Consider the following 17,308-nt stretch of genomic DNA (forward strand, 5'->3'; position numbering starts at 1 on the left):
CAGAAATATAATAACAATAATTCATCTGTCATGATTAAGACACATGAATATCATAACAACAATTATATCTGCCATGAATAAGACAAGAATGTAATAAAAATGTTAAGATACAAACGAAAAAAAAACCCCAAAAAACAGGTCCAGAATATCAATGGAAACAAAAATACTCGTTTATTGAAATACACCTACATCAGTGACTACCAGCTGAAGGAATAAATTTTTGCATCACATATGGTCACAATGGTCACTTTACTCTGGGTGAACACCAAAGTACTTTTTAAGTGAACTGAAAGAGTTGACTGGAAACTGCTGCAGTTTCAGACCTGACTACAGTCAGACTGAAAATCCTCTCACAACAGCAGTTACAGTCATCCCAGCCCCCTACCAAAAACCAGGCCTTTCTCATTCCCCACATCCACCAACAATGATGGTGAAAGCCATTTGGGTACAGACCCAAAACAGCATGTAGCAAAACAGTGACGCAGTGCTAACGCGTCTGACAAGGCAGCAAGTGCCCACAAGTTTGAGTGTTTTTACTCCCCTACCCACTGAACCTGAGTGGTGGTATGGGTGCTAGTCTTTTAGATGAGATGATAAACTGGAGTTCCATGTGCAGTATGCACTTAGCACATGTCAAAGAACCCACAGCAACATAAGAATTGTCCCTAGTACGCTCTCCCTGGGGCGAGCAGCCCAAACTTCACTCAGAGAGATCTGTTGTGACAAAAAGTAATACAAAACAATACATCATTACCATCATCATCATGGTTGTCTCTCAGGAACAGAGGATGATGCTGCATTGTGCCATCAACGGCAGACATTGGTGGACACACACATGGCTCTGTACCCCACCCCAAAGCACACATGCAGTTGTAGGAGGGGCAGGGAATGCCAGCAGGCAGGGCAGGGGCAGACAACTCTGTATCGCCAATCTCCAGCAGCTGCAAGGCACTGGCAGCGGTCTCCCTCAAACGTCCTCACTGCAGTTTTCGTTACAGCATGACAGCTTCTTCTGTCAGCAACACGTGTCTCAAGCTGCCAAGGCTGAAGGTTTGTCTATTAGAGGCTGGCCTTGAGGCCAGAGTGGAGAAGGCTAGTGCATGAGTTAACATCGCAGTACCCCGGCTGTTCCCCACAGAGCTCAGGGACCAAGGCAGCCCTTAAGGTCATCTTTGTACCTCTTCCTTGGGCGTCACTGGTTGCAACTGCCATACACCAGCTCTCCACAGAAGAGCTGTAAGAGAATACACTACAGTATACTGTAGTACACAGCACCACACTACAGTACACAACACAGTATACTGTAGTACAGAGGACCACGCTACAGTACACAACACAGTATACTGTAGTACACAGCACCACACTACAGTACACAACACAGTACACTGTAGTACACAGCACCACACTACAGTACACAACACAGTATACTGTAGTACACAGCACCACACTACAGTACACAACACAGTACACTGTAGTACACAGCACCACACTACAGTACACAACACAGTACACTGTAGTACACAGCACCACACTACAGTACACAACACAGTACACTGTAGTACACAGCACCACACTACAGTACACAACACAGTACCCACCTGATCACAGCAGCAATTGATGTCACAGGCCAGGTAGGTGAGGTCACAGGGACAGGGGGCCACCTCCCTGTAGGCCGGGTTCACCACAAACCTCTCTTCCTCCGATGCTCCGCTTGCTGGGGACACACACACACACACACACTGTTACTGTTTTGTACTGCACTGCAGGGTTCACCACGAACCTCTCATCCCCTGTCACTTCGCTCGCTGGGGTTCTGTAGTGTACTGTAGTGTTCTGTACCGTAGTGTAGTGTACTGTAGTGTTCTGTACTGTAGTGTTCTGTACCATAGTGTTCTGTACTGTAGTGTACTCAGGTCAGGTCAGGTCATTAGATCTGCTACTGGTAACCTGTAATCCAGTACAACCTGTTCAGGGTCGGGTTGCCGGCGACTAAACCGGCACTCCCACTGCTCCCTTCCGGGACTGGTGAGGCGGGTGGCTAGACACCCTTATGGAGATCCATAAAAGGGCGTTGGCTCAGGAGAGCCACCGACGGCCATCTAGCTCCACTGTGCTGTGTGCATGCCACACGCAGTTGGCCCCCGGGGTGTGTCTACCCATGCATGCGAAGTCTGGATCCGGCAGAATCTGCGGAAGAAACCTATCGGTTCAACGGAGAGGAAGGCGGTTACAGCAACGCACTGTGGAGTGCAGAGAGCAAGATGAGACACCGAAAGGATATCTTGGTCATCCACTGCATCCGTGCTCATCCTCCAGTCGTCTCGACTTAGTCTTGCCACTGGAAATTGGTGGACCCGGACGAGAGAGTGAGGTCGACGTTGCGCAACTCCTCTTCACTTTAAACAAACTCATCGCGCAAGTCATCAGTCATCCAAAATGACCTTTCATCCTTCATCACTTCATCACCCCCAAGTCCTGTGGTGATAGGCGAGCGATGAAACGACAGGTGTGGGTACACTGGCAGTCGCAGCCGCAGACCTGCACGCAGGCGGCTCAGGCCATAGGGTCATTCTTCGTCGACAGGAGCAGCGATGGAGCTCGGCAGCCGTCTGAGCGTCTGAGCAGCCCTCTTTAGGAATGCACTGCTCACCTCCCTGGCATGAGGAAGGGGCTAGAAAAGGTGCCCTAAAAATTGCCTGCTCCATATCACCCTGGCCAGCATACCGCGGCTGGCGGGGACCCTACATCAGCGGTTGAAACAAAAAGAAAGAAAAGAAAAAAACAAGGATCGTTCCTCTCACCATTGGTGCTTGGAACATAAGGACTCTCCTGGACAGAGATAACGCAGACAGACCCCAAAGGAGAACGGCACTAGTTGCATCCGAACTCGCCAGATACAACATTGACATCGCAGCCTTGAGTGAGACTCGGCTTGCAGGCGAAGGCGAGCTCTGTGAATGGGGATCTGGTTACACCTTCTTCTGGAGTGGACGAGGAAGCGAAGAGCGACGTGAGGCTGGCGTTGGTTTTGCAGTAAAAACAGCACTTGTCAGCAAGCTAGCTGGAATCCCAAAGGGAGTCAACGATAGGCTTATGACCATGAAATTCCCACTGGCATCTGGCCAGAAGCACCTCACCATTGTCAGTGCCTACGCCCCAACCATGACCAACCCGGATGAAGTGAAGGCGAAGTTCTACGAGGACCTTCACTCTGTCATTGCTGCTATCCCTAAAGCAGACAAGCTCATCATTCTTGGGGACTTCAATGCTAGAATTGGCTCTGACTACATCTCCTGGGATGGAGTGATTGGAAAGCACGGTGTGGGCCACTGCAACCCAAATGGATTGCTTTTGCTTGAGACCTGTGCAGAGCACGAACTGCTGATAACCAACACAGTTTTCTGCCTCCCTACCCGTAACAGGACGTCATGGATGCACCCTCGCTCAAAGCATTGGCATCTCATCGATTACGTCATCATCAGGAAAAGGGATAGGCAAGATGTACGTGTAACAAAGACCATGTGCGGCGCCGAGTGTTGGACAGACCATCGCCTTGTAGTCTCGAAGCTGAATATTCGAATCCAGCCCAAGAGACGCCCCCAAGGCCAGAAGGCTCCAAAACGGCTCAACATCGCTAAGCTGAATAACATCACCATCAAACAGTACTTTGTGGAGCTGCTGGAAGATCGTCTGGAATCTGCCTCTCTGGACAACCAGAATGTGGAGTCTGACTGGAGGACCCTGCGTGAGCTGATCTATAGTACAGCTTCAGAGACCCTAGGACCCATGACCAGAAAGCACAAAGACTGGTTTGATGAAAACTGTGATGAAATCAAGCAGCTTCTGGATGAGAAACGCCGTCTGCATCAAGCCTACCTGAGCAACCCAAAGTCCACATCAAAAAAGGATGCGTACGATGCCATCCGCAGGACTGTTCAGCAAAAGTTACGCCAGATGCAGGATAAGTGGCTGAGTGACAAAGCTGATGAGATCCAGGGATATGCTGACAGGCACGATATGAAGAGGTTCTATGTGTGTGTGTCCCCAGCAAGCGGAGCATCGGAGGAAGAGAGGTTTGTGGTGAACCCTTAAGGAGAAAATTCTCGAACGCTGGGCTGAGCACTTCAACAGTGTCTTAAATCGCCCTTCCTCCATAAATGATGAAGCCACAGACCGTCTCCCACAAGTCCCCATCAACGAAGCACTGGACGATCCGCCAACACTTCTTGAGACCCAGAAAGCAATCCGTCTGCTATCCAGTGGCAAAGCACCTGGCTCAGACTCCATACCAGCAGAGGTCTACAAGGATGGAGGCACTGTGCTGACTGAGAAGCTCCATCAGCTGTACTCACTCATGTGGAAAGAAGAGACGATCCCCCAGGATTTCAAAGATGCATCTATCATTCACTTGTACAAGCGAAAGGGGAACCAGCAAGCCTGTGATAATCATCGGGGCATTTCCTTGCTCTCCATCACAGGCAAGATACTTGCCAGGATCCTACTAAACCGCCTCACAGCACACCTTGACCAAGGTCATTTGCCTGAGAGCCAATGTGGATTCCGGAAAGAGTGCGGAACCACCGACATGGTGTTTGCTGCAAGGCAGCTGCAAGAGAAATGTCAGGAGCAAAATGCTGATCTGTTCTCCACCTATGTCGACCTCACTAAGGCCTTCGACACCGTGAGTAGAGAGGGACTGTGGAAGATCATGGCCAAGTACGGATGCCCTCGGAAATTTATTTCCTTGGTCAGCCAATTCCATGAAGGCATGCAAGCTCGAGTCCAGGACAATGGCGAAACATCTGCTCCTTTTGCTGTCACAAATGGTGTCAAGCAAGGCTGCGTCCTGGCTCCAACGCTGTTCAGCCTCATGTTCTCTGCAATGCTTACTGATGCCTTCAGAGATGGCGATGTTGGAATCGGCCTAAAGTACCAAACAGATGGCAAGCTGTTTAACCTCAGAAAGCTTCAAGGTCATGACAGACATCATCAGAGACTTTTTGTTTGCTGATGATTGTGCCCTCAACGCTGGATCTGAAGCTGACATGCAACTCAGCGTGGATCTCCATAAGGGTGTCTAGCCACCCGCCTCACCAGTCCCAGAAGGGAGCGGTGGGAGTGCCGGTACACTGTTGTGTACTGTAGTGTTCTGTACTGTCATGTACTGTAGTGTACTGTAGTGTTCTGTACTGTCATGTACTGTAGTGTTCTGTACTGTCATGTACTGTAGTGTACTGTAGTGTTCTGTACTGTCATGTACTGTAGTGTACTGTTCTGTACTGTCATGTACTGTAGTGTTGTGTAGTGTTGTGTACTGTTGTGTACTGTACTGTTGTGTACTGTAGTGTTCTGTACTGTCATGTACTGTAGTGTTCTGTACTGTCATGTACTGTAGTGTACTGTTCTGTACTGTCATGTACTGTTGTGTACTGTACTGTCATATACTGTTGTGTACTGTAGTGTTCTGCACTGTAGTGTTCTGTACTATAGTGTACTGTAGTGTTCTGTACTGCTGTGTACTGTAGTGTACTGTAGTGTACTGCAGGGTTCACCACAAACCTCTCCTCCCCTGATGCTCTACTTGCTGCGGACACACACACACATTGTTATTGTACTGTACTGTACTGTACTGTACTGTACTGCACTGTATTGCACTGTACTGTAGTGTAGTGTGTTGTAGTGTGGTGTAGTGTACTGTATTGTACTGCAGGGTTCACCACAAACCTCTCTTCTCCTGACTCTCCGCTCACTGGGGACACACACACACACACACACACACACACACATACATTGTTACTGTGCTGTACTGTGGTGTATTGTATTGTAGTGTGGTGTAGTGTACTGTATTGTACTGCAGGGTTCACCACAAACCTTTCGTCCTCTGACTCTCTGGGGACACACACACACACATTCAAACACACAGTCTCCACCACCAACCCACACCCTACCTAACTCTTTCTCCATCCCCAACAATTCCCCCACCTTACCTCATGGCCTGGCTTCGCTAACGAAGATCTAGGAAGGGCGTTGTCCACGTCTGATGCAGGCACGCTCATGGCTGACAAGGCCAATGCGGGAAAAGCAGAGTCGGCCGCAGCGGTTGCAAGGGAAAGTCTGGTCTGGGTTCGCGGCTGCAGCGTCGTGGTTCTTCCTCCTTCTGCGTTTGTCCTCAAGGCTGGCCCTGCGGTTGTTTTCGAAGGAGGAGACAGCTTGGTGGATGGTGCGTCGCCAGGTCTCTCGATCAGCGGCTACTGCGGACCACTGGCGATGGTCAATGTGACAGGCACCGAGAGCTTTCTTCAAGGAGTCTTTGTATCTCTTCTTGGGTGCTCCTCTGTCACGGTGGCCAGTGGACAGTTCGCCATACAGCGCGATCTTGGGCAGGCGGTGGTCCTCCATCCTGGACACGTGCCCTGCCCAACGTAGCTGGGTCTTTAGCAGCACTGCCTCGATGCTGATAGTCTTTGCCTGCTCCAGGACCTTGACATTTGTGATGTAGTCACTCCAGTGGATGCTGAGGATGGTGCGAAGGCAGCGCTGGTGGAAGCGATCAAGCAGTCGTATGTGGTGCCGGTAGGTGACCCAGGTTTCGGAGCCATACAACAGGGTGGGCAGTACAACAGCTCTGTACACGCTGATCTTTGTGTCTTTCTTCAGGTGTTTGTTGTTCCACACTCTCTTGTACAGCCTGCCGAATGCGCTGTTTGCCTTTGCAAGTCTGTTGTCGATCTCCTTGTCGATCTTGGCGTCAGACGAGATGGTGCAGCCTAGGTAGCTGAACTGGTGGACCGACTTCAGCTCTGTCTCACCGATGTTGATGTGAGGAGCGTGGAATTCTTCCTGTGGGGCAGGCTGGTGGAGAACTTCCGTCTTTTTCAGACTGACTTCTAGGCCGAAGAGCTGCGCAGCCTCTGCGAAGCAGGACGTTATACGCTGCAGGGCCGCTTCTGTATGGGCGACGAGGGCAGCATCGTCGGCAAACAGAAGCTCTCTGATGAGTTGCTCCAGTGTCTTGGTGTGGGCCTGTAGCCGCCTCAGGTTGAATAGGCTGCCATCAGTGCGGTATCTGATGAAGATACCGTCGTCGTCGCCAAGATCTTCAGTGGCCTGTTGGAGCATCATGCTGAAGAAGATCGTGAAGAGGGTCGGCGCGAGGACACAACCTTGTTTCACTCCATTTCCAATTGGGAAGGGCTCCGAAAGGTCGTTGCTGTGTCTGACCTGTCCACGCTGTTCCTCATGTAGTTGGATGACCATGCTGAGGAATTTTGGGGGGCATCCTAGACGTTTCATGATCTCCCACAGACCTTTTCTGCTCACGGTGTCGAAAGCTTTCGTGAGATCGACGAATGTCGCATACAGTCCTTTGTTCTGTTCCCGACATTTTTCTTGTAGCTGTCTGAGAACGAAGACCATGTCAGTGGTGCCTCTGTTGGCTCTAAAGCCACACTGACTCTCTGGGAGATGTTCTTCGGCGATAGTAGGCACCAGCCGATTTAGGAGGACTCTGGCGAGGATCTTGCCTGCGATGGAGAGCAGAGTTATCCCCCTGTAGTTGGAGCAGTCCGACTTTTCTCCCTTGTTTTTATACAGGGTGATGATGACTGCGTCACGGAGGTCCTGTGGTAGTTTGCCTTGCTCCCAGCAGCAGACAAAGAGGTTGTGGAGTTTGGAGTGTAGTGCTGGGCCTCCATTCTTCCACGCCTCCGGCGGAATTCCGTCAACCCCTGCTGCCTTGCCACATTTCAGCTGTTCAATGGCCTTGACAGTCTCTTCTAGGGTTGGTAGCTCGTCCAGTTGTAATTTCACTGGCTGTTGTGGGATGCGGAGAATTGCCGAGTCTTGAACCGTGCGGTTGGCGCTGAAGAGGGCCTGGAAATGTTCCGACCACCTGTTCAGGATCGACGTCTTGTCTGTGAAGAGCGCCTGGCCGTCTGCGCTGCGCAAAGGACTCTGGACCTGGTATGAGGGACCGTACACCGCCTTCAAGGCTTCGTATAAGCCCCGGTAGTCACCAGTGTCTGCACAAAGCTGAGCCCTCTCTGCCAGGTTGGTCCACCACCCATTTTGAATCTCACGAAGCTTGCGCTGGAGGTTGCTGCATATGAGCCGGAAGGTTGCTTTCTTCACCGGACAAGACGGTTGTGCAAGGTGAGCCTGGTGGGCTGATCTCTTCTTCGCCAGCAATTCTTGGATCTCCTGGTTGTTTTCGTCAAACCAGTCCTTGTTCTTTTTCGACGAGAACCCTAGGACTTCTTCAGAGGACTGCAGGATGGCTGATTTCAGCTGTGCCCATAGTGCTTCTGGAGAGGGGTCTGTGGGGCAACTGGGGTCTTCAAGTTTGTCCTGAAGCTTCGCCTGGAATTCAGCTTTCACTTCAGCTGACTGAAAGTTGCCAACCTGGAATTTCTTCCTAGGAGCTCCTCCTTTCTTTGGTTTGGGCTTGAAGTGGAGCCTGAGCTTGCTGCGGACGAGGCGGTGGTCAGTATGACACTCCGCGCTGGGCATCACTCGGGTGTGTAGGACGTCTCGTACGTCTCTCTGGCGCATCAGGATGTAATCAATGAGGTGCCAATGTTTGGACCGAGGATGCATCCACGTTGTCTTCAGGCTGTCCTTCTGCTGGAAAATGGTGTTGGTGATGGTAAACTGCTGCTCTGCACAGAACTCGAGAAGAAGGCGCCCATTGTCGTTGCAATTACCAACGCCATGCTTGCCAAGGACTCCTTTCCAGGCTTCTGAATCTTGGCCAACTCTGGCATTGAAGTCGCCAAGGATGATGACCTTGTCGTCAGCAGGGGTGTTCTGAACGAGGTTGCGCAGATCAGTGTAAAACTTGACCTTTTCTGTGGGGTCCGCTTGGAGGGTTGGAGCGTACACGCTGAACAGAGTGGCATGCTGTTTGTTCCGTAGTGGGAGGCGCATGGACATAATTCGGTCTGAGTGTCCTGTTGGCAGGTTTTCAAGCTTGGAGGCAATGGTGCTCCTGACCATAAAGCCTACGCCATAGAGGCGTCTCTCGGTCTCTGGCTTGCCTGACCAGTAGAGGGTGTACCCAGCGCCGTGTTCCTGGAGGCTGCCTTTCCCTGCAAAGCGGACTTCGCTGACGGCAGCAATGTCAATGTTCAGTCTCTGAAGTTCGTGTGCGACTAGAGCGGAACGCCTTTCTGGGTGGTTGCTGTCTGCAGAGTCACGCATGGTTCGGATGTTCCAGCATGCTACCTTTAGTCCTTTTGCACCTAATTGTGAGGCAGGTGCCGGCCTTTTCTTCTCTATTGTTGTTCGACCGCGTTTGGAGATGCCCGTTGACCGCGGCTAGCCAACTGGGGGGTATGGAGATGAGCATTTGTTTGGACCACCTTTTCTAGGCCCCTCTCCGTGTGGAGCAAGCAGTGCTGTCCCTAGAAAAGGCTGCTTGGTCGTTCAGGGTGCTGCCGAGTGATGCTGTCACCTCCGGGTCAACAATCAGGCGACCAATATCCTGAACCGCCTGCATGCAGGATTGGAACTGCGGCTTCCAGTGACATCTTCCACCTGCCGTTTTCGCCCCTTTCCCATCGCTACAGGGCTTGGAATAGTTGGTGGCGCGGACGTGGACGTGTCCTTCAAGCCTGCGCAATGGAATTTTTAGGTGGAGTGCAGTGTGCGCAGTACTGGCCCCACCCTTTACACCCGTGGTTCATCTGCCATAGCCTAGCAAGCTGGGACGGTGACAGTGAGGTCCTCAGGTCGTAGGTTTTATATCAGACTGTCCTTGTCCTAGCCTCTGGCTCAAAAACCTTCCTCGGAGGCACGGGGGCGCGGCTACTGAAAGTCGGGACATGGCCATGGACCCAGGGTCAATGCATGTCGAGACTGTCCTGCATTCCTTAGCACTTCATGGGTTTTACTTCAGACTTTTCCTTGTCTTAGATGGACTGCCTTCCCGGGCTGTCGAGCTCCATCTGCCCGCATGTGACAGGTAGCACAGGGTTACATGGTACCTGTGGCAGGTAGAGACCTGACCTGACATATGCCCCACCTTACCTACACCCCCAAAAAACAACAACAACCACCAAAAAATGTCAATGTTTTCTGTCTATCATTCGTGATGTGTGTTCCTGTTCTTGAGAGATAAGAGATCCAGACTTTGACACACAACTGGGAGGAGGGAAGAAGAAGAAGAAGAAGAAGAAGAAGGACTAAATGACTCTTCATAAAATTAAGCGAGAAGAAGAAGAAGACGATGAAGAACAGGAAGAACAGAAGACAGAAAAACAAAACAAAACAGTCACCAACTCACTGACGCCCCCAGTGTTGTTTCTGTGTGGTTCCAGCTGAGCGACAGCGACGGACGCCACTTTGAGGTCGCTGTAGGAGGAAGTGGGGTCAGTCGCCATGGAACAACATGTAGTCACTACCACCTCCTGCACCGCTGACACCACCTCCAACTCCCGTCTGGTCCGTACCACATGGAACTTGGTGTCACTCTGGGTGCAAATAGGATTTATATTAAAAGCAACACTTCTTGCACTGCTAACAACACTTCCAACTCTGCCTGATCCGTACCACATAGAAGTTGGTGTCACTCTGGGTACAAATAGGATTTATATTAAAAGCAACACTTCTTGCACTGCTAACAACACTTCCAACTCTGCCTGATCCGTACTGAAAAAAGCGTAAAAAGATCACAAATCACCTTACCTACATGTATGGTTCAGTCCATATAAAATTCAAATCGAGTTTAAAATAGTGGTTCCCTACAGGAGCTGAAAAAGAGTGACTGGGAGGACATCCGCTGCTCCTCCTTGATGAGCAAGGTGACCGAATGGTACAGATCTTATCAGCCAAGACAATGTCCATCAGCAAGGTGACCGAATGGTACAGATCTTATCAGCCAATACAATGTCCATGAGCAAGGTGACCGAATGGTACAGATCTTATCAGCCAAGACAATGTCCATCAGCAAGGTGACCGAATGGTACAGATCTTATCAGCCAATACAATGTCCATGAGCAAGGTGACCGAATGGTACAGATTTTATCAGCCAATACAATGTCCATCAGCAAGGTGACCGAATGGTACAGATCTTATCAGCCAATACAATGTCCATGAGCAAGGTGACCGAATGGTACAGATCTTATCAGCCAATACAATGTCCATCAGCAAGGTGACCGAATGGTACAGATCTTATCAGCCAATACAATGTCCATCAGCAAGGTGACCGAATGGTTCAGATCTTATCAGCCAATACAATGTCCATGAGCAAGGTGACCGAATGGTACAGATCTTATCAGCCAATACAATGTCCATGAGCAAGGTGACCGAATGGTACAGATCTTATCAGCCAATACAATGTCCATCAGCAAGGTGACCGAATGGTACAGATTTTATCAGCCAATACAATGTCCATCAGCAAGGTGTCAGATTTTATCAGCCAATACAATGTCCATGAGCAAGGTGACCGAATGGTACAGATCTTATCAGCCAATACAATGTCCATCAGCAAGGTGACCGAATGGTACAGATCTTAACAGCCAATACAATGTCCATGAACAAGGTGTCAGATTTTATCAGCCAATACAATGTCCATGAGCAAGGTGTCAGATTTTATCAGCGAATACAATGTCCATGAGCAAGGTGACTGAATGGTACAGATCTTATCAGCCAATACAATGTCCATGAGCAAGGTGACCGAATGGTACAGATTTTATCAGCCAATACAATGTCCATCAGCAAGGTGACCGAATGGTTCAGATCTTATCAGCCAATACAATGTCCATGAGCAAGGTGTCAGATTTTATCAGCCAATACAATGTCCATGAGCAAGGTGATCGAATGGTACGGATCTTATCAGCCAATACAATGTCCATGAGCAATGTGACCGAATGGTATGGATCTTATCAGCCAATACAATGTCCATGAGCAAGGTGACCGAATGGTTCAGATCTTATCAGCCAATACAATGTCCATGAGCAAGGTGACTGAATGGTACAGATCTTATCAGCCAATACAATGTCCATCAGCAAGGTGACTGAATGGTACAGATCTTATCAGCCAATACAATGGCCATCAGCAAGGTGACCGAATGCTTCAGATCTTATCAGCCAATACAATGTCCATGAGCAAGGTGTCAGATTTTATCAGCCAATACAATGTCCATGAGCAAGGTGACCGAATGGTACAGATCTTATCAGCCAATACAATGTCCATCAGCAAGGTGACTGAATGGTACAGATCTTATCAGCCAATACAATGTCCATGAGCAAGGTGACCGAATGGTTCAGATCTTATCAGCCAATACAATGTCCATCAGCAAGGTGTCAGATTTTATCAGCCAATACAATGTCCATGAGCAAGGTGACCGAATGGTTCAGATCTTATCAGCCAATACAATTTCCATGAGCAAGGTGTCAGATCTTATCAGCCAATACAATGTTCATGAGCAAGGTGACCGAATGGTACAGATTTTATCAGCCAATACAATGTCCATCAGCAAGGTGACCGAATGGTACAGATTTTATCAGCCAATACAATGTCCATCAGCAAGGTGTCAGATTTTATCAGCCAATACAATGTCCATGAGCAAGGTGACCGAATGGTTCAGATCTTATCAGCCAATACAATTTCCATGAGCAAGGTGTCAGATCTTATCAGCCAATACAATGTCCATGAGCAAGGTGACCGAATGGTACAGATCTTATCAGCCAATACAATGTCCATGAGCAAGGTGACCGAATGGTACAGATCTTATCAGCCAATACAATGTCCATGAGCAAGGTGACCGAATGGTACAGATCTTATCAGCCAAGACAATGTCCATCAGCAAGGTGACCGAATGGTACAGATCTTATCAGCCAATACAATGTCCATGAGCAAGGTGACCGAATGGTTCAGATCTTATCAGCCAATACAATGTCCATCAGCAAGGTGACCGAATGGTTCAGATCTTATCAGCCAATACAATGTCCATGAGCAAGGTGTCAGATCTTATCAGCCAATACAATGTCCATGAGCAAGGTGACCGAATGGTACAGATTTTATCAGCCAATACAATGTCCATCAGCAAGGTGACCGAATGGTACAGATTTTATCAGCCAATACAATGTCCATCAGCAAGGTGTCAGATTTTATCAGCCAATACAATGTCCATGAGCAAGGTGACCGAATGGTACAGATCTTATCAGCCAATACAATGTCCATCAGCAAGGTGACCGAATGGTACAGATCTTAACAGCCAATACAATGTCCATGAACAAGGTGTCAGATTTTATCAGCCAATACAATGTCCATGAGCAAGGTGTCAGATTTTATCAGCGAATACAATGTCCATGAGCAAGGTGACTGAATGGTACAGATCTTATCAGCCAATACAATGTCCATGAGCAAGGTGACCGAATGGTACAGATTTTATCAGCCAATACAATGTCCTTCAGCAAGGTGACCGAATGGTTCAGATCTTATCAGCCAATACAATGTCCATGAGCAAGGTGTCAGATTTTATCAGCCAATACAATGTCCATGAGCAAGGTGACCGAATGGTACGGATCTTATCAGCCAATACAATGTCCATGAGCAATGTGACCGAATGGTACGGATCTTATCAGCCAATACAATGTCCATGAGCAAGGTGACCGAATGGTTCAGATCTTATCAGCCAATACAATGTCCATGAGCAAGGTGACTGAATGGTTCAGATCTTATCAGCCAATACAATGTCCATCAGCAAGGTGACTGAATGGTACAGATCTTATCAGCCAATACAATGTCCATCAGCAAGGTGACTGAATGGTACAGATCTTATCAGCCAATACAATGTCCATCAGCAAGGTGACCGAATGCTTCAGATCTTATCAGCCAATACAATGTCCATCAGCAAGGTGTCAGATTTTATCAGCCAATACAATGTCCATGAGCAAGGTGACCGAATGGTACAGATCTTATCAGCCAATACAATGTCCATGAGCAAGGTGACTGAATGGTACAGATCTTATCAGCCAATACAATGTCCATGAGCAAGGTGACCGAATGGTTCAGATCTTATCAGCCAATACAATGTCCATGAGCAAGGTGACCGAATGGTTCAGATCTTATCAGCCAATACAATGTCCATGAGCAAGGTGTCAGATCTTATCAGCCAATACAATGTCAATGAGCAAGGTGACCGAATGGTACAGATTTTATCAGCCAATACAATGTCCATCAGCAAGGTGACCGAATGGTACAGATTTTATCAGCCAATACAATGTCCATCAGCAAGGTGTCAGATTTTATCAGCCAATACAATGTCCATGAGCAAGGTGACCGAATGGTTCAGATCTTATCAGCCAATACAATGTCCATGAGCAAGGTGTCAGATCTTATCAGCCAATACAATGTCCATGAGCAAGGTGACAGAATGGTACAGATCTTATCAGCCAATACAATGTCCATCAGCAAGGTGACCGAATGCTTCAGATCTTAACAGCCAATACAATGTCCATGAGCAAGGTGTCAGATTTTATCAGCCAATACAATGTCCATGAGCAAGGTGTCAGATATTATCAGCGAATACAATGTCCATGAGCAAGGTGACTGAATGGTACAGATCTTATCAGCCAATACAATGTCCATGAGCAAGGTGACCGAATGGTACAGATCTTATCAGCCAATACAATGTCCATCAGCAAGGTGACCGAATGGTTCAGATCTTATCAGCCAATACAATGTCCATGAGCAAGGTGTCAGATTTTATCAGCCAATACAATGTCCATGAGCAAGGTGACCGAATGGTACGGATCTTATCAGCCAATACAATGTCCATGAGCAATGTGACCGAATGGTACGGATCTTATCAGCCAATACAATGTCCATGAGCAAGGTGACCGAATGGTTCAGATCTTATCAGCCAATACAATGTCCATGAGCAAGGTGACTGAATGGTACAGATCTTATCAGCCAATACAATGTCCATCAGCAAGGTGACTGAATGGTACAGATCTTATCAGCCAATACAATGTCCATCAGCAAGGTGACCGAATGCTTCAGATCTTATCAGCCAATACAATGTCCATCAGCAAGGTGTCAGATTTTATCAGCCAATACAATGTCCATGAGCAAGGTGACCGAATGGTACAGATCTTATCAGCCAATACAATGTCCATGAGCAAGGTGACTGAATGGTACAGATCTTATCAGCCAATACAATGTCCATGAGCAAGGTGACCGAATGGTTCAGATCTTATCAGACAATACAATGTCCATCAGCAAGGTGACCGAATGGTTCAGATCTTATCAGCCAATACAATGTCCATAAGCAAGGTGACCGTCTTATCAGCCAATACAATGTCCATGAGCAAGGTGACCGAATGGTACAGATTTTATCAGCCAATACAATGTCCATGAGCAAGGTGACCGAATGGTTCAGATCTTATCAGCCAATACAATGTCCATGAGCAAGGTGACCGAATGGCACAGATCTTATCAGCCAATACAATGTCCATGAGCAAGGTGTCAGATCTTATCAGCCAATACAATGTCCATGAGCAAGGTGACCGAATGGTACAGATCTTATCAGCCAATACAATGTCCATGAGCAAGGTGACCGAATGGTACAGATCTTATCAGCCAATACAATGTCCATCAGCAAGGTGACCGAATGGTACAGATCTTATCAGCCAATACAATGTCCATGAGCAAGGTGACCGAATGGTACAGATCGTATCAGCCAATACAATGTCCATGAGCAAGGTGACCGAATGGTTCAGATCTTATCAGCCAATACAATGTCCATGAGCAAGGTGACCGAATGGTTCAGATCTTATCAGCCAATACAATGTCCATCAGCAAGGTGGCCGAATGGTTCAGAATTTATCAGCCAATACAATGTCCATCAGCAAGGTGGCCGAATAGTTCAGAGTTTATCAGCCAATACAATGTCCATGAGCAAGGTGGCCGAATAGTTCAGAGTTTATCAGCCAATACAATGTCCATGAGCAAGGTGACCGAATGGTTCAGATCTTATCAGCCAATACAATGTCCATGAGCAAGGTGACCGAATGGCACAGATCTTATCAGCCAATACAATGTCCATGAGCAAGGTGTCAGATCTTATCAGCCAATACAATGTCCATGAGCAAGGTGACCGAATGGTACAGATCTTATCAGCCAATACAATGTCCATCAGCAAGGTGACCGAATGGTACAGATCTTATCAGCCAAGACAATGTCCATCAGCAAGGTGACCGAATGGTACAGATCGTATCAGCCAATACAATGTCCATGAGCAAGGTGACCAAATGGTTCAGATCTTATCAGCCAATACAATGTCCATGAGCAAGGTGACCGAATGGTTCAGATCTTATCAGCCAATACAATGTCCATCAGCAAGGTGGCCGAATGGTTCAGAATTTATCAGCCAATACAATGTCCATGAGCAAGGTGGCCGAATAGTTCAGAGTTTATCAGCCAATACAATGTCCATCAGCAAGGTGGCCGAATAGTTCAGAGTTTATCAGCCAATACAATGTCCATGAGCAAGGTGGCCGAATAGTTCAGAGTTTATCAGCCAATACAATGTCCATGAGCAAGGTGGCCGAATAGTTCAGAGTTTATCAGCCAATACAATGTCCATGAGCAAGGTGGCCGAATAGTTCAGAGTTTATCAGCCAATACAATGTCCATGAGCAAGGTGGCTGAATAGTTCAGAGTTTATCAGCCAATACAATGTCCATGAGCAAGGTGGCCGAATAGTTCAGAGTTTATCAGCCAATACAATGTCCATGAGCAAGGTGACCGAATGGTACAGATCGTATCAGCCAATACAATGTCCATGAGCAAGGTGACCGAATGGTTCAGATCTTATCAGCCAATACAATGTCCATGAGCAAGGTGACCGAATGGTTCAGATCTTATCAGCCAATACAATGTCCATCAGCAAGGTGGCCGAATGGTTCAGAGTTTATCAGCCAATACAATGTCCATGAGCAAGGTGGCCGAATGGTTCAGAGTTTATCAGCCAATACAATGTCCATCAGCAAGGTGGCCGAATAGTTCAGAGTTTATCAGCCAATACAATGTCCATGAGCAAGGTGGCCGAATAGTTCAGAGTTTATCAGCCAATACAATGTCCATGAGCAAGGTGGCCGAATAGTTCAGAGTTTATCAGCCAATACAATGTCCATGAGCAAGGTGGCCGAATAGTTCAGAGTTTATCAGCCAATACAATGTCCATGAGCAAGGTGGCTGAATAGTTCAGAGTTTATCAGCCAATACAATGTCCATGAGCAAGGTGGCCGAATAGTTCAGAGTTTATCAGCCAATACAATGTCCATGAGCAAGGTGACCGAAT

At 48.0% G+C, this 17,308-nt stretch overlaps 1 protein-coding gene across 4 annotated transcripts in view; it reads right to left on the bottom strand.

The window, feature by feature from the left end:
- LOC143302233 (uncharacterized) overlaps positions 1-17,308 on the bottom strand; it is an 88,658-nt gene that overhangs the window by 32,644 nt on the left and 38,706 nt on the right. For all 4 annotated transcript variants that reach the window (XM_076616812.1, XM_076616811.1, XM_076616808.1 and 1 more), the window contains exons 12-13: positions 10,283-10,469; positions 1,599-1,714 (exon numbers count right to left, since the gene is read on the bottom strand). In XM_076616812.1, coding sequence (XP_076472927.1) covers positions 1,599-1,714; positions 10,283-10,469 — 303 coding nt within the window. The remainder of the gene's footprint in view (positions 1-1,598; positions 1,715-10,282; positions 10,470-17,308) is intronic.

Source organism: Babylonia areolata, chromosome 29 (genome assembly GCF_041734735.1).
Source record: "Babylonia areolata isolate BAREFJ2019XMU chromosome 29, ASM4173473v1, whole genome shotgun sequence".
NCBI lineage: Eukaryota > Metazoa > Mollusca > Gastropoda > Neogastropoda > Buccinidae > Babylonia > Babylonia areolata.